Source organism: Heterodontus francisci, chromosome 18 (genome assembly GCF_036365525.1).
Source record: "Heterodontus francisci isolate sHetFra1 chromosome 18, sHetFra1.hap1, whole genome shotgun sequence".
Classification (NCBI taxonomy): domain Eukaryota; kingdom Metazoa; phylum Chordata; class Chondrichthyes; order Heterodontiformes; family Heterodontidae; genus Heterodontus; species Heterodontus francisci.
The window spans coordinates 5,163,567-5,186,335 of NC_090388.1; the positions used below are offsets into that span (position 1 = coordinate 5,163,567).

At 42.1% G+C, this 22,769-nt stretch overlaps 1 protein-coding gene across 3 annotated transcripts in view; it reads right to left on the bottom strand.

The window, feature by feature from the left end:
- The window catches only part of parpbp (PARP1 binding protein), a 65,005-nt gene that overhangs the window by 37,962 nt on the left and 4,274 nt on the right, over nt 1-22,769 (bottom strand). For all 3 annotated transcript variants that reach the window (XM_068050144.1, XM_068050146.1, XM_068050145.1), the window contains exons 2-5: nt 20,696-20,849; nt 16,302-16,535; nt 12,920-13,024; nt 827-997 (exon numbers count right to left, since the gene is read on the bottom strand). In XM_068050144.1, coding sequence (XP_067906245.1) covers nt 827-997; nt 12,920-13,024; nt 16,302-16,535; nt 20,696-20,849 — 664 coding nt within the window. The remainder of the gene's footprint in view (nt 1-826; nt 998-12,919; nt 13,025-16,301; nt 16,536-20,695; nt 20,850-22,769) is intronic.

Consider the following 22,769-nt stretch of genomic DNA (forward strand, 5'->3'; position numbering starts at 1 on the left):
GCCTCGACTTAGCTTCGCATCCGAAAGATGGCACCTCTGACAGTGCAGCACTTCCCTCAGTACAGCACCAAGTGTCATGCTAGATTATGTGTTAGAGTCTCTGGACTGGGGCTTGATCCCAGGATCTTCTGATTCAGATAAGACTGCTACCAACTGAGCTACAGTTGATAAACCCTTTTTACCTTTATCCTGAAAAACAGGGGAATAGTTAGTTTTAAAAAAAATATTTTTACCCTTTGAGAAAAGGCACATATAAAATGTGCAATGCATACTCAAGGTGCGTCCAGTTAATGCACTCACACCAAGTCCCGTTCACCTATCACCCGTGCTCACAGGCCTACATCAGCTCCCAGTCCAGCAACATGCAGGAGTTTAAAATTCTCATCCTTGTTTACAAATCCCTCCATTGCTTCGCCCCAACCTATCTCTGTAACCTCCTCCAGTCCTACAACCCTCTGCAATTTCTGCGCTCCTCTAATTCTGGCCTCTTGCACATCCACCATTGGCAGCCGTACCTTCAGCTGCCTCGGTCCTAATCTAGGGAATTCCCTCCTTAAGCCTGCCACACTTTTCTCCTCTTTAAAACCTACCTCTTTAACCAAGCTTTTGGCCATTTCTCCAAATGTCTCCTAGATGGTCCCCTCCAGTGCTGTAAAAGTCTATGATGCAATGGCTCTGTCAATTTTAGCCTGATTTTGCTTCTGTGAAGGGCCTTGGGACATTTTACTATGTTAGAGACGCTTTATAGAAATGTGAATTGCTGTTGATCAAGGAACACGTCCACTTAAATAAGATTGAGAGCAATGTTTTAAGATTGTTCTTTTACCAGGTACAATGATGTTTGTTTGCTGCTTGCTGCATGTCTCAGATCAGTGAAGGCTGTTCTTCCAAGTCCTCGCTCAGGGATATTGAAGATACATGCCAGAGCCAGGTCACTCCTCGAGTTCACCAGCAAGTTCAAATAATCACAAAGGAGCTTCCTCAAAGCTGGTGCCAACTGCAGCAGGAATACAACACAAATACAAAAACATTAACAGCAGTTACACAATCAGACAATTTGCTTTGTCTCCAAATAAAATGAGTGCCAGATTACACTTCCCAATAAGTTATAAATCTAAAGGGAACATAATAATTTCAGTCTTCATCCAAGTATTGAAATGTATCTGTATTAAAAAGGTTGATACTCTTTTGTTGTGACAGCTGTGGCTCAGTGGGTCACACTCTTTCCCCAGTCAGAATGAGCGGGACTTGAACTAAGAACAGAGACTTCAACACAACACCCTCGCTGACACTCCCAGTGCAGCACTATGGAACTAATGAAATGGAAGAACAAAAGGGTTGGAATAGATCAAAGAGAGAGTAAAGGGAAATCAAAAGAAAAGAGAATCGGGTGGGGGGGGGGGGGGGGGCGGGGTGGTTGCAGGAAAAGGAAGGCACACTAGTGTTAGGTGTTTAAGTTCATTTTATATTTGTGCAAGAAATTCTGGTATTAGATGTTGTAAAAAGGTCAGACTTGAAGTTACAGCTAGAAAGTTGCTCATGGCATCAGATATTTCATCACTAGCGATTAGTATTATTCACAAGGGTCTGTGTGAACTGAAATTATATAAAACTGGCTGAGGGAGTGAAGAGGGTCCCAAAGCTGTCAAGAGTTGAAGGGTTCACTTACATATCAGCAGATACTATTTAATCTCTGCTTGAGTAGCTTTTCAATTTATGAAGATTAAACCAACTGAAGCGGTTTGCGGCTTTCTTCAAAGTTCTTATGTTTCATATAAAGTTTCTCCCTCTCCGACATAGGGGAAATATTAATTTGAGACCTGACCCGATGTCCTTTTAGCCTCTATTACCCTCACTCAGGTTTTCTAAACCTTTACTCAATCTTCTACATCTTCATTTACTTCACAGGAACAGGAGGAGCCCATTCAATCTCTCAAGTGTTATATTCCAGAAAGTCAGTTGAAGGATAGAACTGGACCCAATCTTTAAATTCCTAACCCAACAACCAGAGTTTCAGTCTGTCTCGTTATAGGGACACAAGTGAATCCCCAGTTAGTGCCTACCACCTGCATACAATTAAACAATTCATATTCAAACACCAAGACTGTTCCGATCATTCAAGTTATGGCTGACCGATATCTTAACGATTACGGAACCTAGGAGGGTAAATGGAGTTAAGATTTTTTTTGTTAGGCAAGGATATTAATAAATCTCAGTTTTGAAAGTCTTCAATTGACCCCAAGCATCAGCTTTTTTTTTTTTTGGAGGAGAGTTCTAGGTTTTCACTGCCCAGTGTGAAAAAGTGCTTCCTAAAATTACCCCTGAATGGCCGAGCTCCAATTGAAAGATTATGCTCCCATATTCTGGCCTTTCCACAGAGGAAATATTTGCTCTTTAATATGATTAAACAATTTGATGGAGGTGTTTATCTACCTGATCACCTCAAAGCTCAGGGTGTGGCTCCTGCTCAGCTCTGCAGACATTGCTGCAACTTTTAAAGCAAGGTTTGCTCCTTAGGGGGAAGGGAAAAAAAAAAAGGTAGAAGGCTTAAACAATGGCAGCTTGATTTCCAAGAATAGACTGGAAAGCACCTGATGTCCCAAGTGAATTCAAATGGTCTAAACAGAGGATTAAACTATTCTTCCTGGACCACAAGGCTGTGGATGCAGAGAAGCAGGCGACAAAAAAAAAAAAAATCAGGATTTCCAGAGGAAAGAAAGGACTGCACAGGGTCAATAACTCTGGGTTTATCTGATGCTAACCAGAAGGATCCATCAAAGCGATGGGCAACATTAGAAAATTAGCTTAAAATTAAAGTCAATTTCAGAATACAACGCCTGGAACTCTCAGTATAGAATAGGAGAGCTTGGATGACTGTTAACTGATGGAGAGAAAGCAACTTCTCTGATGCTGAAACCTCTGAAAGAATTATGGAGTTGATCGCCTCCACTCCTATTGGTGTTCCAGAAAGACCTCCTAGAAAAGCCGAAGGGGCACAGCATGGAGTATGCTACAGCACGGATGCAGATATGAGGCAATTATCAAAGGAAAACAGTATTTGCAAGCCATAGGGTCTGAAACACCTTTCGGTACAATATTCAAGGCACCCAGGCAGAACAAGGTGTGCAGTAACTGCAGGTTCTTCCACCAACCGTGTAGATACCTATCATACGCAGACATGTGCAATACATGTGGGCTTAGAAGGCACTGGGCCAAACTTTGCAGGAGGTCCAACAGCAGGAACCCGGGGAGAAGCCAGAGTGGGTAGTGCTCAAACCGCAGAGGTACACCACCCAGAAGCAAAAAGGAAGGCAAGACACTTCCAGGTATTGCCAAAAGCAATGTCCCATCCACGAAATGGGGAAACCAAAATGAATGAGATGGTGGAGGTGAAGACACTACAGGTGAACAGTTAATTCACAAAGTCACCTTAATGGAATAGGTCCATTCTGTTAACAAAATGGAAGCTTTTCCAACACTCCAGATCATCTGCCCCAATAAGGCTGGATGGCATCGACTGAGTGCAGACTGACACCAGTGCAAGTGCCAACACTCTACCTTTCCGCATTCTCAAGGACATACACCATGAGGCATGGGAGTCTGTAGTTCAACTCCACAAGTGTTAAGCTTACAGCATACAATGGCTCAACAATAAAGCACCTAGGTTCCCTAGACCTGGAATGCAGGTACAAAGAGTCAACATGGTCTACTCAGATATTCTACATAGTGGATGGGTCAGGTAATTAAAGTCCCCCAATATCATCACTCTTTAGTTCTTGCACATCTTGGATTTCCCTGCTGATTTGCTCCTCTCACTCACTCTCTGGAGTCTATAGAGTACCCCAAGTACCATGGTCATACCCTTGATGCTCCTCGACTCCAAGCAAATGGATTCAGTCCTTGTGCCTGCTAGGACATCCTCCTTTCCTGCATTGTATTGTCTTCCCTAATCAGGACTGCCACCCCACCTCCCTTTTTCCTCCTTCTCTAAAGATTTTATATCCTTAAAAATATTAAGCACCCAGTCCTCGCCATTTTGAAGGGCCACATTATATTCCTATGCTGCTATTTGGGCTTGTAGCTCACCCACCTTATTCACTACATTTTGTGCCTTTACACACATGCATTGTAATCCTGCCTTTAGATCCCTCGTAATCCTTCTCAGTCCACTCCCATCTAATACGGGAGTGCTCCCTTCTCTACTGCTATCCAACGCTCACTCTGACCCACGCAATATTTTGCCATTTCCTGCTCTAGTGCTATCTGTCTCTTCCAATTCTCTGTGCACCTTGGTGTTTTCTGTCACATTATCTCCTGGGTCCCACACCCCTGTCAAGTTCATTTAAACCCTCCCCAGTAGCACTAGAAAAATCACCCAAGAAAATTTGTCCCAGCTCAGTTCAGGAGAGACCTGTCCAGCCTGTACAGGTCCCAACTGCTCCAAAATGGGTCCCAGTCTCCAATAAATCTAAAGCACTCCCTCCTGTACCATCTTTCCAGCCACACGTTCATCTGTCTTATCCTCCTGTTTCTATACTCACTTGCGCGTGGCCCTGGGGGTAATCTGAAGATTACAGCTTTTGAGGTCCTGCTTGCTAATTTCCTACCAAGCTCAGTAAACTCTTTCTGCAGGACCACAGCCACTTTCTGCGCATGTTGTTGGTACCAAATGTGGGCCATGACTGCAGGCTGTTCACCCTCCCTTCAGGGTGCTCTGCAGCCGTTCAGTGATCTCCTTAACCTCGACACCAGGAAGGGCAACACACCATCCTGGATTCACGTCTGTAGCCACAGATGTCTGTTCCCATGACTAATCCAATCTGCTATCATTATTGCTCTTCCAGTATTTGTGTGCCTCCTGTGGTGCCTTAGCCTTGGCACTGGCTGCACTCCCAGATAAACCATCACTTTTCTCAGTATTCAGAGCTGAATACCTATTGGAGAGTGAGACACTCAGAGGTCTCCTGTACTATCTGACCGTTTCTTCTCGACTGTGATATGGTCACCCATTCTCTCTCTGCCTGCATACTGTTAAGCTGTGGGGTGACCATACCTAAAAAACTGGCTATCCATGAAGCTCTCAACCTCATGGCCACTCCAGTGATGCCAGCTGCAGCTCAGGTTCACAAACTGAGCTCAAGCTGCTGAAACAGACAATTAAAAAAAAAAAAAAAAAAAATTCATTTGTGGGATGTGGGTGTTGCTGGCTAGGTCAGTATTTGTTGACACTTCCTGCAGATACAGTTATCCAGGACATGAGAAGCATCCTGGAGTTCCCACATGATGTGCAAGCCAGAGGATAGAACAACCCTGCTAGTCCTCTAATGGATAATAAACCTTGGTACAAATAAACCCGGCTACTACGAATACTAATAAAACCTACCAATAGTAATCATAATAATCCTTACTATTAGTAATAACTTTTAGTAATACCAATTTTTTTTTTTTTTATTCTTTCATGGGATGTGGGCGTCACTGGCTAGGCCAGCATTTATTGCCCATCCCCAATTGCCCTTGAACTGAGTGGCCATTTCAGAGGGCATTTTAAGAGTCAATCACATTGCTGTGGATGTGGAGTCACATGTAGGCCAGACCAGGTAAGGACGGCAGATTTCCTTCCCTAAAAAGGACATTAGTGAACCAGATGGGTTTTTACAACAATCGACAATGGTTTCATGGTCACCACTAGACTAGCTTTTTAATTCCAAATTTATTAATTGAATTCAAATTTCACCATCTGCCGCAGTGGGATTTGAACCCACGTCCCCAGAGTATTAGCCTGGGCCTCCAGTCCAGTGACATTACCACTATGCCATTGCCTCCCCACTAATGAACCTTACCACTATTAATAATGTCTTTAATACTATGAACCTTGGAAGGCACCAACATTGGAAGTGGATGCAGTGCAGAAAGGTCTCGGTGCAGGTCTTCAAGACATCAAGTTTGTCACATTTGATTCAAAATGTCTGTCGCCAGCACAAGCAAATTACTCCAATATCGAAAGAAAAACTTTCACTATAGTCTTCGGGATCACCAGGGTCCACACATACTTAAATCAGAAAAGAGTCCACAGTTGAGAGATCATAAACTGCTGGAAATGATCTGGAGAAAACCACTCAAGTGCACTGCCTCGACTCCAGGGATTACTCAAGATGTGATGTCAGATACAAACCTGGTAGTCAGATGGTCCTCTCAGATGATCGAAATAGACTGCCCAACCCTGAGAAGGCACGAGACATTCCACTCCACCTCCAGGTGAACAAAGTCCGTGCAAGCTTGGATGATATCTACAATGAAGGTTTCGTGTACATGTGCGCACACACGCACTCTAACCAAAAAAAAAAAGAGATTTTCTTTGAAGAGCTCGATTACAAAAAAAAAAGCAAAGAATACTTTGGACAAATACTTGCTAATTCTTGAAGAAAAAAAAAATATGCCAGAGGACCTTAGTTTTCAGTTTGGTGTCCCAAATATGCATAGACAGCTGTCACTGCGATCTTTTTAGAACAGTATTTTTTCTGGCGACGTTGAAGATCAGTTTGGGTAGGCTTTCCAGGAGAAACGCAACACGGGTTTCAGGCAGGTCTTTCAAGAGGAATGCAGCATCAATTTCTCTCACTTCTAAAAGCTTCTCAGATGAAAAAAAAACTTGCAGGCTTTTCAAAGAGCTGGAACAGGCAGAGTTGGGGTTTCTTCTTGGTAGGATGATTCTTTTACTCCTTTACAAAACCCTGTCCATGCCCCAACAGCTTGTGCAAAGCAAAACCAAAAACATATCAGGAGTCAAGCCTCTTGACCATCAATCTTGACTTGTCGCTTTTCTGTAAACATCTTCCCCAAGTCAAAAAAGCCCCTTGCCAGGTATTTATCTGAAAACAGGTACCTTCCATTAACTTGTTTACAAGCCAAGTCCAAAAGACCTTCTGATGGCTTTATTTTTTGTTTTAAATTGAAAAAACAAAGTTCCACCATCTATGGATTTTTTTTTTCTCCAGTTTTAAAGCACAACTCAAAATTTAACAAAAAAAAAGGAAACACCCATAACAAAAGGCACAAAGTCAGCACACACACTTCATACACTGAGCTCTGGTAAATCATTGTAGAGGGTTGGCCTGAGGCCATTCAGGAGATCCCCATGGATCCAAGAACATACTGGCCATACACAGACAAAAATCGATAGATCCAGTGGAGTACTATTTAAAAGGATACTAAGTACTCATTCCGGTGACACTTTTGGACAGCTCTGCCAGGACACATGCTAATAGAGGGCAAGATGTTGCTTGTGAGTCAGTGTTCTGGCCTGACATCAGCAAGGACATTGACCAGATGGTGAGATCTTGTGATGTGCGCCAGGAACACCAAGCTAGTCAATAGAAAGCACCTCTCCAACCGCTCGACACATCATCATGGATCAAGATAGCAACAGATTTGTACTCTCAGGGGAAGAGAAGACTATTTGCTAGAGACTGATTATCACTCCAAATTTCCTATTGTGCAGAAGCTTCAAGACACAATAGAGTGACAACACTTAGTGCCATCTTTAGTTTTTTGGGTACCCTGGTAGAAGTGGTGTCTGACAACGACCCACAATGCATGGGAAAGCTGTTCCAGGATGTGCATGAACGATGGTTCATCAACTTATAGTCAGGACAGCCAAATCACTAATCAAAAAGTGTTAAAAATCTGGGCAGGATATCAAAGTTGTGTTATTGCATCTTCATGCACTACCACTAGACTCCATAATGCCATCACATGCTGAAATTCTGTTTGGTCGACCGATGTGAACCACATTACCAAGCTATCATCTCACCAAGTCATCCTTGCTCAGACTGGTTACGTCAGAAACAAGATAACTGAAAGATGCACATGATGTGCATATGGGTGCAGACTTAGACACTATACATTGGCCAGAAAGTGAGGGCCCTTCATCTGCAGGAACAGACATGGATCCTAGCAGGTGTCCAAGGTGTGTAAAGAACATGTTCATATGAGGCGACAACACCAAATGGTGCTGTTCTGCAAAGGAATCGATCTCAGCTCTGGAGACTCTGCTAGCCATGCACAAGATGACCAACAGCATCACTTACATGTACCCGCATGCATTTTGCAGAAGAGACAACAAGCAACAAATCAACAAGTGAGGACAATCTTCAGGAGGAAAGAACGGACAGCTCGAGAACGCAGCCACGTTGTCGTCACAAGATCTGGTCGGGTCAGCTGATGACCAGTACAGTTCTAAACGTAGACAACACCTTGAAGAGGAGTGTTCCAAATGTTCTTTTTTATTTTAGAGATACAGCACTGAAACAGGCCCTTTGGCCCACCAAGTCTGTACCGACCATCAACCATCCATTTATACTAGTCCTACATTAATCCCATGTTCCTATCTTACCTTAATTTCCCTACCACCTACCTACACTAGGGGCAATTTACAATGGCCAATTTACTATCAACCTGCAAGTCTTTGGCTGTGGGAGGAAACTGGAGCACCCGGCGAAAACCCACGCAGACACAGGGAGAACTTGCAAACTCCTCACAGGCAGTACCCAGAATTGAACCCGGGTCGCTGGAGCTGTGAGGCTGCGGTGCTAACCACTGCGCCACCCTTGTTACAGTTGAATGTTTTATATAATGTCATAATTGTCAAATTTCTTATATCTCAAGGGTACTTATTCATATACATGAATGTTAATGTTATACAATATAGGTTTGTCATTTAAGGGAAGGGGATGTTGTGCCAGTGTACTTGTTAGTATGTTAAATAATTATTTAAATATATGTTTATGCTAATATGTATGTCATCACAGGAAGTGGTGTAATATCACGTGATTAAGTTCTCTTGCACAGTCAGCAGTGCAAGCTGAAGCAACAAGTCTCCATTAAAGCTCTCTGTTTAACCTCTAGGCCTGCCCTTCAGCTTTGTGTTAATCTAGAAAGAGACAACACAGCAGCGGGAGAGGTTGAGAACGAGGTCCCGCAGACACTGGTCCCGTGGGGGGGTGGAAAAGAGCAGCATAGAATTGCTATAGTAATAGGGGCCGAGGATCCCCAGAAGGACGCATTGCCTATCTGATTCCAGGGTAAGGGATATCTCATGGCAGCCAGTGAGTACTTGGAAAGGGAGGAGGTAAATCCAGTTGTTTTGTTCCACTTTGAACCACACGACAGGTAGGAACAGGGAGCAGGCCCTGCTGAAAAAGAGCATCAGGAGTTAGGTTCTAAATTAAAAAGCAGGACCTCAAGAGTAATAATCTCTGGATCATTGCCTGAACCATATGCAAATTGGTATAGGAGGAGTACACAGATCAGGAGAATTAACACATGGCTAAAGGGCTGGTGTGGAAAGAGGGGTTCCTTTTCACAATCTCAATGGCACAGGCTCCACCTAAACCTAGTGGAAAGGGTAAAGAGGGAGGTGGCAAAGGCTTTAAACTAGTAGATTGCTCCCTCCATCTTACAAGAAAGATAAGCAGCCTAAATGTAAACAAAACAGGGAAGGACAGCAGAGGAAAGAATAAAGTAAGGAACTCGCTGCCCACAAGGGTAGTGGAAGCAGAGACAATGAATGATTTCAAAAGGAAATTGGATGGGCACTTGAGGGAAATAAACTTGCAGGGCTATGGTGGGGGTGGGGCGTGGGGGACTTGGGACTGACTGGAGTGCTCTACAGAGAGCCAGCATGGACATAGTGGGCCAAATGGCCTCCTTCTGTGTCATAATTATTGCCTTGCCAGCAATGTCATACAAAGAGAGTTACAGCACAGGAGTTTAAAAAAGATAAAAAAAAGTGAGAAGAAATCCTATTAAAATGAGTTAATGTGTTTGCACAGCAATGCACAGTGTCCGTAATAAAATGGGGAGCTGGAGGCAATCGTGCATTGGGGGAAGCAGCAGCCATTGGGAATACTGAGACAGGGCTACGGAAAAATCAGGACTGGGAATTAAACATTGCAGGATAGAATATATTTAGAAAAAAGAGAGAGGGAAAGGAGAGGTGGAGTAGCTGTACTTATTAGGGATAACAATAGTAGAAAAAAAAATCAGCTATCAGCAAGACAAAAACAGAATCCATAGGGAGAGATAAAAGATAATAAAAAGGATCAATCACACTAACAGGTGTAGTTTACAGACCAACTAATAATGGAAGGGAGATGAAGGAAGAAATATGCAGACAAATTGAGGAATTAAGTAAAAAAAAAAACTGAATAATCATGGGGGATTTCAGCTACCTTCATATTAATTGGACAGAAGAGGAAGGTAAAGGGGACAAAGGAATGGAGTTCCTACAATATATACAGGACTCCTTTCTAACTCAATATATAAAAATCCCAACAAGGGAAGATTCGCTTTTATATCTAGTAATGGGCAATGAACCAGAGAAGTAAAAGTAGGGAAACATTGAGGCAATAGTGACCATAATATAATATGCTTTAAGGTAATAACAGAAAAAGGACATAAGTATGACAAACACCAGGTTAATAGGTTGGAGAAAAAGCTGATTTTTGAGGGGCTGAGAATAGAACTTGGGAAAATAAAATGGGCAACGATATTGGTAAACTGCAATATAGAACAATGGGAAACATTAAAAATGGCGTTTGGAGTGCAGGGAAAATATATTCCACTGAAAGGAAAGAACAAACTAAACACTAATGAGACTCCATGGATGAATAAAGACATAATGGAACAACTGAGGGTTAGGAAAGAGGCTTACATTATGTACATAGACAGCAGAGGACTGCATGATAAAAAAAAAAAAGAGAATAAGAGATTAGGAGAGAAAAGGTCAAAAAGACAATTAGGAAGGCAAAGAGGAACTATGGAATTAAATTATCAAGACACAAAACAGAGTAAAATATTTTACAGGCACATCAATTTAAAAAAAGGAAGGCTGTGATGGGAATAGGACCATTAAGGGATAGGATAATACAAGTAACAGAGATACAATATTAAATAATAATTCACTTTGGTATTTACCAATGACATTGGTAATGCAGTAAATGTAATTCATCTGGATTCTCAAAAGGGCTTTGATAAGGTCCCCTATAATAGATCAATGAATAAGGTCAGAGGATGTGGAGTCAGGAGACAAGAGGCAGAATGTATTATTGCTAGCTGGCTTCAAGACAGAAAACAGAACGAGATTGAAGTAAAGGGTAGTTATTCAGAGTGGCAGAAGGTGGTAAGTGCGGTCCCACAAGGATCAGTGCTGGAACCACTGCTGTTCGCCATTTATATCAACGATTTGGACTTTGGAATCAAAAACACAATTTCTAAATTTGTGGATGACACCAAATGTGGTGGTGGGGGGGGGGGGGGGTTGGGGGGGGCAGCGGGCGAAGAGGCAGGGAGGCTAGTCAATACTGAGGACTGCAACAAATTACAGGAAGATTTTGTTAATATATTTGCAGAATGGACAAATAATTGCAACACAGATAATATGAGGTAGTACATTTTGCTGGAAAGAATAGGAAGCGACTTATTACTTGGAAGGTGCGGGTCTAAGTGGGGACAGAAACAAAAAGGGATCTGCGAGTACAAATACACCAAACACAAGCAGGAAAAGGATTTTCTCTAAAAAAAAATGAAAGCGGAGGGGTGACCTAATAGAGGTCATTAAAATTATGAAAGGTTTTGATAGAGTGGATACAGAGAGAATGTTTCCCCATATGGGGAACAGCGAAACTAGAGGCATCAATATAAGCTAGTCACCAAGAAATCCAACAGGGAACTTTGGTGAAATTTCTTTCCAGAGAGAGAGTGGTGAGAATGTGGAACTCACTACCACAGGGAGTGGTTGAAATGAATAGTATTGATGCATTTAAGGGGAGGCTAGACAGGAATGAAAGAGAAGTGAAGAGAGGCTTATGTTGATAGGTTTAGAGATGAGGAAAGATGGGAGGAGGCTCAAATGGAGCCTAAACAAGTTGCAATGAATGGCTTTTTAAATGTCCTATATAAATCGCAAGGAAATACAAGCCTAGTCTAATTTAACCTTCATAATTTAACCCTTTTAGTTCCAGTATCATTCCAGTAAATCTGTGCTACACCCCCTCCAAGGCTTGCTGAGGTGCAGTGCCCAGAATTGAACACTGTACTCCAGGTGAAGTCTGATCTGAGCTTTACATAACTTCCATCCCTTTGTATTCTAACACTTTTTAGGAAGGTGAACCTTTGATGACTGCCAATCATTTCTTCCTCACAGATCCTTTAGTGCTGCAGTTTTGCTTTTTCTTGCATTTACCTTTTCTACAAAATGTACCACAGCACCAGGAGAAAGAACTTGTATTTGTATAGATCCTCAGCACATCGTCATAGAGTTATACAGCACAGAAACAGGCCCTTCGGCCCATCAGGACGTCTCAGTGCTTCACAACCAATAGATTTATTTTAAGTTGGTTATGTTCACAGATGTGGCAAGCATTGCTCAAAGTCATCAAACTGAAAGATTACTGACCAGTTAATCTGCATTTGGCAGTGTTGGCAGAGGGATGATGTCAGCCGGGATATTGAACTGCCTGCTCTTCAAATAGTGCCATGGTACCTTTTAAATCTTCCCAAGAAGGCAGGCGAGGAATCAGTTTAATGTCTCAACCAAGAAATAACTTACAACGATCCAGCAGCCCATGAGTATTATAGCGAAGATCAGCCCAGATTCTGTGTTTCCAGCTCAGTGGTGAGACTGCAACCGACTGAGCCAAACAAACACTCAGTTCATCAAGACGGAATTCCTTTTTCTGCACCTCACGGACATTTTGCTCCTTGAATATTCCCAAACCTACCGGACAATTGTTTCTCACTTGGACCGGATTTTCATCCTTGTTTTTCTTGCCTCATTCCCCTGACCACAACATAATGCTTCTTTTACAAGAACATTAACTTAAAAGCGTAAACATTTGTTTCTCAAATATTTTAGCATCACCTTAGAAATGGCTCGACACTGCTCATTGGCTGGAGAAGCAGGAACTGGAGGAAAGGAATCTCCCAATGTTTTTGACGAACCCAATAGGAAATCCAACAATTCCACCTGTAAGATTTTGCAATTAATTACTTTCCCCATATACATATTAGCAATACATCAATAATACATTGCATCATATAAAATAGCATGATACAGCACAGGAGGCAGCCATTCGGCCCACTATGCCTATGCTGGCTCCCTGAAAGAGCTATTCAATTCGTCCCACTCCCCTGCTCTTTCCTCATAGCCCTACAGATTTTTCCTTCAAGTATTTATCAAATTTCCTTTTGAAAGTTATTATTGAATCTGCTTCCTCCACCCTTTGTGTTCCAGATCGTAGCAATTTGCTGTGTAAAAAAAAAAAAATTCTCATCCCTCTCTGGTTCTAATTTTCTTAAAATTTGTCTCCTCTGGTTACCAATCCTAGTCAGTGGAAACAGTTTTTCCCTATCGTCACGGAATGTTTTTTTCTCCTCTGTTTAAAACAGTGTGCCTTTAAAGACTGAGCACAGTGTGCCAGCAGCTGCACCGGTTTCCTAGGCAACAGCAGGAGGGAGAGGTCATATGGTGTACTGTAACTTTTACCTGTGGATAAAGATTGGTTTAAACCGGTCTGAACTGGAGTGCAGCGAAGCGTGCTCTGAAGGAAGAAGCTGTCTATTTCTCAGCAGCAAAACGACACTGAATTGCAGGCTTTGTTATTGCCCAAGGAGAAAAAAAACATTTGCCTTCAAGAGGGACTCTCGGTTGTTTGTGTGTTTGCTGGAATTCTCAGTTTTTCAGTGGAAACTTTACTACCAATTTTAGAATTCAAATAGACCCACGTGGCTATACTTCTTGTTAGAAGAACTGTGTGATGCCTACTGCAACTGAAGTGCTTCAAATGCCTATCTATTAAAAGACGGTTTCATCGAATTTGCCTGAAGACTTAGAGTGGTATCTGGTTGTTCTAATCTAGGGCACCTCACCAACCAGGAACGTAATTCACCAGGACTTACAACCCAGCTACTTATTTTATTCCCAAGAAATATTATTTTTAAAACCAGTTAACCATTGATTTTTGAATGTATGTGTGCATTAGGCTTAGGTTAAATAGGAAGTTATAAAAGGTCTTTAGACATAAATTTATCTTAATAGTGTAAGATTTAGCTTATTAATAAATTGTTAATTTGTTGTTATTTAGAGAAACCTGGTTTGGTCGGTTTTATTCTGCGGGTTACTAAAGTGTTTAATTTGGCTAATTTCTGGTAGGTGGGAAAATTAATATGCTGTGACCTGTGGGGTATTGGGACTGAATTGACAGTGCATTACTCCCGCCTCAGTTGTTACTCTGTCAAGACTGTGCTTCAAATACTCTGTGGTAGCAAGCTCCATCTTCACATCGTTGTCAAGAGATTTCACTTCAATTCTTCATTAGCATATTTTCTATGGCATTGCTCAATCATTTTGCAGACATGTGTAGTATCATGTAATGTACAACATATTATTTTGATGCTAAGGTAGAACAGTTAAGGCCCATGGTCCAAGGTCCAATTGTTGTTCAGTAAACATGGCCTTGGATCAGAGTTTCACTGTTGTTGAGAGAGAGAGAACTTTACAGATGTAAAAATACTAAGAATTTCAGACTGCAGCTCATGGATAAATGAAATGAATGCAGGAAAGAGACCCATTTTGCATTAATAACAATGCACTCTCCACTATTATGGAGTAAATCACGCACACACACAGTTAAGTTACCCTGCAATGATAACAGAACCTTGCCAACAGACTCAGAATTGAAAGATGTGCAAAGGTGAGAGATTGGGGTAGCTACCCACTAAACACACCAGGAAAAAAAAAAGTTAGGGCTGGTGTATTCACATTCAAGTGAATTTTTAAAGTGTGATAGATCCTAATTACTGCCAAACAACATCTCTAGTCCTGAAAATTAACTTTACAAGTGGAGTCTCATTCCTTCAGAATTTAAGTTTTTAAAATTCTCCAAAAATAATTAAAAACACTTTGAAACTTTTTCTCTTATCTCTCAATCCCATTCTTAATCAATCTATTTTAATTTCTGCACATAAATTTCAATCCAATTTACACTTCTTGATTTCGGCTCTGTGCATCTCACTAAGGATTCTTCAATCTGATTGGTTGAAGAGCCTTGCTGTTGCTTTCCCTGCTCAGACACCATGCTGCACTGGATCAGATGCTGGATTACAGCAAGTCTTTGCTCAAAAGCCTGCTAAAACTCTGGGCAGCTGTCAACAAGGTGAATGGTCAGTACTATTCCTTCACCACAGACTGCAAAATCCAGGCCAAAAGACACACTCGGGCATTTATATAGCATATTTCAAGACCTCAGGACTTCCCAAAGCACTTTACAGCCAGAAAACCTTTTGAAGTGTAGTCACTGTTGTAATGTACGAAATGCAGCAGCCAATTTGCACACAGCAAGATCCCACAAACAGCAAAGTCATAATAACCAGATAATCTGTTTTTACTGATGTTGGTAGAGGGATAAATATCATCAAGGGCAATTGCTACCCTTGGAATGAGGCATTAAACTGAGGCCCCAGCTGCCCTCTCAGGTGGGCATTGCACGATTTTGAAGAGCAGGGAGAATTCTCCAGTGTCCTGATGAATACTTATCCATTAAAAAAAAAAAAGGATTTTCTAGTCAGTATTGCATTGCCGTTTATGGGAGCTTGCTGTGCATGTGGCTGCTGTGTTTCCTACATTACAACAGAATCTACACTTCAAAAGTGCTTAATTGGCTGTGGGACACTCCGAAGTTGTGAAAGGCACTACATAAAACACCAGATTCACAGTCTCAGAATAAGAGGTCGGCCATTTAGGACCGAAATGAGGAGGAATTTCTTCACTCAGAGGGTGGTGAATCTTTGGAATTCTCTGCCCCAGAGGGTTGTGGAAGCTCAATCATTGAACATATTCAAATGACTGATCAATTGATTTCTACATAAAAAAATCAAGGGATACAGGGATAGTGCAGGAAAATGGTGTTGAAGTAGAAGATCAGCCATGATCTCATTGAATGGTGGAGCAGGATCGAAGGGCTGTACAGCCTAGTCATACTCCTATTTCTTATGTTCTTATATAAGAAGCAATTGGATAGGATACAAGCTTTAGTGCCAATACACCTGTCTAAATTATTGTGCCATCAATAACTTAACACAAGAGTTTTACAGCACAGAAACAGGCCATTCAGCCCAACAGGTCTAGGCTGGTGTTTATGCTCCACACAAGCTTCCTCCCAACTTACTTCATCTTACCCATCAGCATATCCTTTTATTTCTTTCTTCCTTACTTATCTAGCTTCCACTTCAATCTCAGAGCTCACCTTAGACAGCATTGCCCCAGGATCACTTTCAGGTTTCAACTCGGCACAAATCTTGTAGACATCAATCAGGTCCACAGAGTTACTTCTGCTCAGAAATGCCCGATAGGATTTTTGGATTTTGTTGTATCCTTCTGGCACCTCTTCAAATTCACTCAACAACTCCAGCTTCTCCTGAAGTAAGTGTTTCCATGCGAGAAGCAGTTCACTCAAGGCCACGCTGAATTCTCCGCAGGACTAAGGATTAAATGCAAAACAAGGTTCAGCCAGAAAACACATGCAAGCTGTTCAAAGAAAATGATTCAAAGAAAGTTCTAATTTGCAAAAGTATTTTCATAAAGCAGCTAAGGCTCCACTCCAATCAATCCGGGCTGGAGGTGGGTTTTTACTGCTTAGGCAGTGTCTGGTGACCAGGGTGCAGATGCCTTCTTGACAGCATTAGTTCACAGGTTTTCAAGTTGGAAAACTTACTTCAACAGGAGGGCCATGTGAAGGTTGCTGTCTCCCCCTCACTCACCTGAAATCTCATAGCCCCCGTCAGGCATTTGGATATCTCTTGTATTTTTGTTATGCTGTGAGGAATTTGTTAATATCTCCTGCATTTCTGTGCATAAGTAAAATGTAACCAGTTGTGGTGTGGACCAGTGTGTGGAGCTCATTGGTTGGTGAAGACGTGGAGGCGAAGGGAGAAGAATTCTGACTGAAGACATCATCGCTGGGGTTCATATTGGACTTTCAAAAATAAAAAACAATGTACTGAACAAGGACCCCCACATACACATAGTCAGGACATGCCACTGATGTTCAAACAGCCCAGGCTAGCACAAACAGCCTAACTACAACCACACTCACGGACAATGGCCTTTTGAAATATGTGTGAATAGTTTCCTTCTTGCCTCAAGATACGGATATCACATCCATGGGTGGTATGTGCCCAACACCTCGCCCTGCTAAGAGGAGGATATGACCACATGCAGGTGGTCTTGCATAGCCAGGGTGGGATTGATAAGACACCAAAACCAATCGAATGACCCAATTCCTGACATTACTTTATATGTCAAATGAACCATGTTCAGAAATGGTATAAAGTCACAGCTCACAAGGACATTGTTGCTGCAGCTGGGAAGTGTGAATTGGTCAGTCACAGGAAGTTGTGCAGCAGAGCTGACCACCCGGGAATGAACTCCTGTACGGGGGTCTACTGAGCAACTGTAAGTATATACTATTGCTTCGAGAGTTAATAAAGGTTTTCCACATAAAGTGGAAATTATATCCAAAGTCTAGTTCGTGCGATTGATGCTCAGTACAGGGTCAGGACCTTAGAGGGAAGTGAGGGCCCCTTATTAAGAGTCTTACACCCCTACTGGAACACTCCACACCCTGCAAACTGACAACAGCCCCACCCCTCAATGGCACACCTGCTGGTTGACTGCTAACATCACCAACTGCAACCTGGTAACTGACCCGAGTGGTGAAGTATCAGGTTTCAACCTCCCACGGAAAATCTGAGCACCATCCACCGCTTGAGGACGGCCCAGGGAAGACAAGATCATTTGCTCCACAAGTGGAACAGGAGGACCAGCTCAAATTGTGACTGTGCCCATCCAAGTCAGACCATCACCCACATACTGAACTCTTGCCCTGAGAGATCCATTCCTGGTGGCATCACAACCATTCACACTGCAGCGGGTGAAGCTGCTGAATGGGTTGTTAACCTCGACATCGAACTATATCTGCTTCCCCAGCCATATGAATATATCAGGCTTGAGATATAGATTGCAGTAAAGCTTAATGTTAAATTAGGAATCAGGGGTGATCCCAGTTGACTTGTTCTTAGAGGTCAGCTGTGGCTCGTGGGTTAGCACACTTGCCTGCGAGTCAGAAAATTGTGGGATCAAGTCCTACTCCAGAGAATTTTTAAAAATTTGAGTCATGGGATGTGGGCGTCACTGGCAAGGCCAGCATTTGTTGCCCATCCCCAATTACCCTTGACGACGGAGTTGCTTGCTAGGCCACTTCTGAGGACAATTAAGAGCCAACCACATTGCTGTGGGTCTGGAGTTACATGTAGGCCAAACCAGCCAAGGACGGCAGATTTCCTTCCCTAAAAAAAGGACATTAGTGGATCAGTTGGGTTTTTATGACTATCGATGATAATGTCATGGTCACCATTATCGAGACTAGCTTTCAGTGACAGGTGATCTGATTGAAACATAAGATTTTAAGGGGGCGTGACAGGGTAGATGTTGAGAATATGTTTAGAGAGAGGATCTGGATCGGCGCAGGCTTGGAGGGCCGAAGGGCCTGTTCCTGTGCTGTAATTATCTTTGTTCTTTGTTTCCACTGGTGGGGGAATCTCAAACTAGGGGACATAGTTACAGAGTAAGGGGGCACACATTTGAAACAGAGATGCGAAGGAATTTCTTCTCAGAAGGTGGTGAATCTCTGGAATTCTCTACTGCAGAGAGTTCTGGAGGCTAGGTCACTCAATGTATTTGAGAAGTAGATAGATTTTTGAAATCTCGGGGAGTCGAATGGTAGGTGGAGCAAGCCCGAAAGAGGAGTTGGGGCCTGGGATAGATCAGCCATGATCTTATTGAATGGCAGGACAGGCCTGAGGGGCTGAATGGCCTACTCCTGCTCCTATTTCTTATGTTCTTACATCTAATTCCATATTTTTAATTATTTAATTGAATTCAAATTCTACCAGCTGCTGTGGTAGGATATGAACCCATGTCCCCAAAGCATTAGCCTAGGCCTCTGGATTACTACTTCCACAACATTACCACTGACTCCCCATAATCCAGGCTGATGCTCCACTGAGGGAGTCCTGCACTGCTGAAGGTGCCATCTTTTGGATGAGATGTTAAATTGAGGCCCCAACTGCCCTCTTGAGCAGGTGTAAAAGAACCCATAGCACTATTTGAAAAAGAGCAGGAGTGTTCTGGCCATTATTTATCCCTCAACCAACTTAATTAAAAAACACATTATCTGACCATTATCACATTGCTGTTTGTGGGATTTTGCTGTGGACAAATTGGCTGCATCGTGTCCTACGTTACACCAGTGACTATACAGACAACTTAATACTTTTTACTGTGAAGTGGTTTGGGACGTTATTAGATTGCAGCAGGTACTATACAAGTTCAAGTTTTCTTTAAAAGTGACCTAGAGATGTCTTGGGCAAAATGAGAGCAACAAAGCAAACAATATGCTGAACTCTAATCAGATCAGCTGAATGCAAGTCAGAAGCTGCTGAAACTGCACCACCTCCTAAACCACACCATGAAAATGGTGGCCTGTTTAGACTAGCGAAACACGAGAGCCACAAGACTGAGCCCTCATGTTAAAGGCCTGAGTGATGAAGAAACTTACACTTTTCAGTTTTGAAAGGAAATAACAAAGAGAGGTCTTCAGAAATAGTTAAAACAGCATTGAATTATAGAACAGTAGAGCACAGGAGGAGGCCATTCAGCCCTTCATGCCTGTGCTGGTTCTTCAAAAAGAGCTATCCAATTAGCCCCACTCTAAGCCTTTCCCCATCCACCATGTACATTTTTCCTTTTCAGGTATATATCCAATTCCCTTTTGAAAGTCCACATAACTGAAATTCCTTATCCCAGATATCTTTCTAGTAAATCTCCTCAGCCCCTTCTCCAAGGCCTTAACATTTTTCTTCTGAATTCTGTTATGATCCAGAATGCACTGCCTGCACGGGTGGTAGAAGCAGATTCAATGGTAACTTTCAAAAGGGAAGTAGATCTCTATTTAAAAAGAAAAAAAAATTGCAGGTCTATTGCTTCTGCAGTCCACCTGGTCCCAAAATCCCATACCCCTCAAATCACCGACTCTTAAATTTTCCCCGCACTACCTGTTCAGAGACACAATCAATTCACCACCCTGCGTGCATGAGGTATTTCAATGTAAATGGTCTATGCACCTCCTAGTTCGAGTCTATGCCAATCTCAAACAGTTATTCATGGAATATAGAAGGGGTGATTTGATTGAGGATTTTGAAAGAAATTGATCCGGTAGATAGTGAGAAATGTTTTCTACTGTTTGGAGAATCTAGGACAAAGGGACATAACCTTCAAAATCAGAATTATGTAATTCAGGATAGATATAGAATATACCTCTTCACAGAAAAGGTGATAGAAGTGTGGAAATTTCTCCCACAAAAAGCAGTACGTGCCATCTCAATTAATGCTTTTAAATCAGAGACTGACACATTTATGCTAAACATGGGTATAAAAGATTATAGAGCCAAGGCAGGTGGATCGAGCCAGGAGACAGATCAGCCATAACTCACTGAATGGTAGGACAGGCTTGAGGGACTGAGTGGCCTCCTCCTGTTCCTGTGCTATCCAAGTTCTGTTCCATTGAGGATCTTAACTTACCTCTTTGTTTACCTCAGCCATAGCAAGCTGCAAAACCATAAGCATATCGTCTGCACCACAAACAATGGTTCTCTCATGCTCAGGTATCTGGCACCATCCTCTCCGGAACCTTCTTATCAACTGTAATACTCTCTGCTGAAGAGAATCCATGTCCCTGAGTGACAGTGAACAAATACCAAAATAAATTATGTCGACAGTTATAAATTCAAGAGACTATTTAAGCTATTGAGTCGAATGACAAATGTCATGGTAACTGTATTGCTGAGGTTCTTTGGTGGAATACATTAATTATTCTTTGTCCAGAATATTTCAGTCTTCTGAGCAACGAGATTCTTTTCTAGAATGGAACTGCTGAAGCACCAACAAATTAAAAAAAAAAAGAGGCCCATTCTGCACTTAACCAATAGGAAAGCTTGCATAAGATTCCAACAGAAAAACACAGGAAACAACTTGCATTTATATAGTGTTTTTAATGTAGAAGTAGTAAGGTACTGTGTAAATGTTATTAGATAGATAGATAGTCACCTGATCAGGATCAATATATTTCTCATCAATTAGCAAGGGAGAGATTGACACAAATGGAATTTCAGATTGTATAGAGGCTAGCAGAACTCCACTGACATTGCTCATGATCAGTCAGAGGATACGCTAAAAGAGTGACAGGAATTAAATTTGACACTTACAGGCAGAGTATGTCAAATGCAAGGTATTGCTACGTTACATTACATTTCCCATCGTGTCTTAGAATCACAGAATGGTTACAGCACAGTAGGCAGCCATTCAGTCTGCCCAGTCTGTGCTGGCTCTCTGCAAGAGCAATCATCTAGTCCCACGCCCCTGCCTTTTCCCCGTAACCCTGCAAATCTTCTGTCCGATTAGAGAATACTGCTTTATAACAAATCCAAAAAATGTGACTGGGAAAGAAAGTTACAGGAAGAAAGGGTGGCACTTGCAGGAAGTCAACACTTATTAGAAGAAAACTATTATGTAGAAAAGATGAAATATTTCATCGAATAATACAGCACAAAAGAGACGACCATTTGGTCCATTGGTGCATATGCCAGCTGTTCTGAAAAAACAATCCAATTAGTCTGACGCCCCTACAAGTTCTCTTTTAAAGTATGTATCCAATTCTCTTTCGAACGTTATTATTGAACCTGTGGTAGCATAATGGTTACATAAAAGCAAAATACTGCAGATGCTGGAAATCTGAAATAAAAACAAGAAATGCTGGAATCACTCAGCAGGTCTGGCAGCATCTGTGGAAAGAGAAGCAGAGTTAACGTTTCGGGTCAGTGACCCTTCATCGGAACTGACAAATATTAGAAAAGTCACAGGTTATAAGCAAGTAAAGTGAGGGTGGGGCAAGAGATAACAAAGGAGGTCTAGATTGGACCAGGCCACATAGCTGACCAAAAGGTCACGGAGCAAAGGCAAACAATATGTTAATGGTGTGTTGAAAGACAAAGCATTAGTACAGATTAGGTGTAAATACACTGAATATTGAACAGCAGCAAGTGCAAACCTGAAAAAAAAACAGTGGGTAAGCAAACTAAACAAACTAAGATGAAATGAAATAAATGCAAAAAAAAAAAGATTGTAAAAAAGAATGTAAAAAAAAAGAAAAAATAACTAGAAATGAAAGTAAAATGGGGGGGCTGTCATGCTCTGAAATTATTAAACTAAATGTTCAGTCCGGCAGGCTATAGTGTGCCGAATCGGTAAATGAGATGCTGTTCCTCAAGCTTGCGTTGATGTTCACTAGAACACTGCAGCAATCCCAGGACAGAAATGTGAGCATGAGAGCAGGGGGCAGTGTCGAAATGGCAAGCAACCGGAAGCTCAGGGTTCTGCTTGCGGACTGAGCAGAGATGTTCCGCAAAGCGGTCACCCAGTCTGCGCTTGGTCTCCCCAATGTAAAGGAGACCACACTGAGCAGCGAATACAGTATACTACATTGAAAGAAGTACAAGTAAAGTGCTGCTTCACCTGAAAGGAGCGTTTGGGGCCTGGGATAGTGAGGAGAGAGGAGGTAAATGGGCAGGTATTACACCTCCTGCGATTGCAGGGGAAG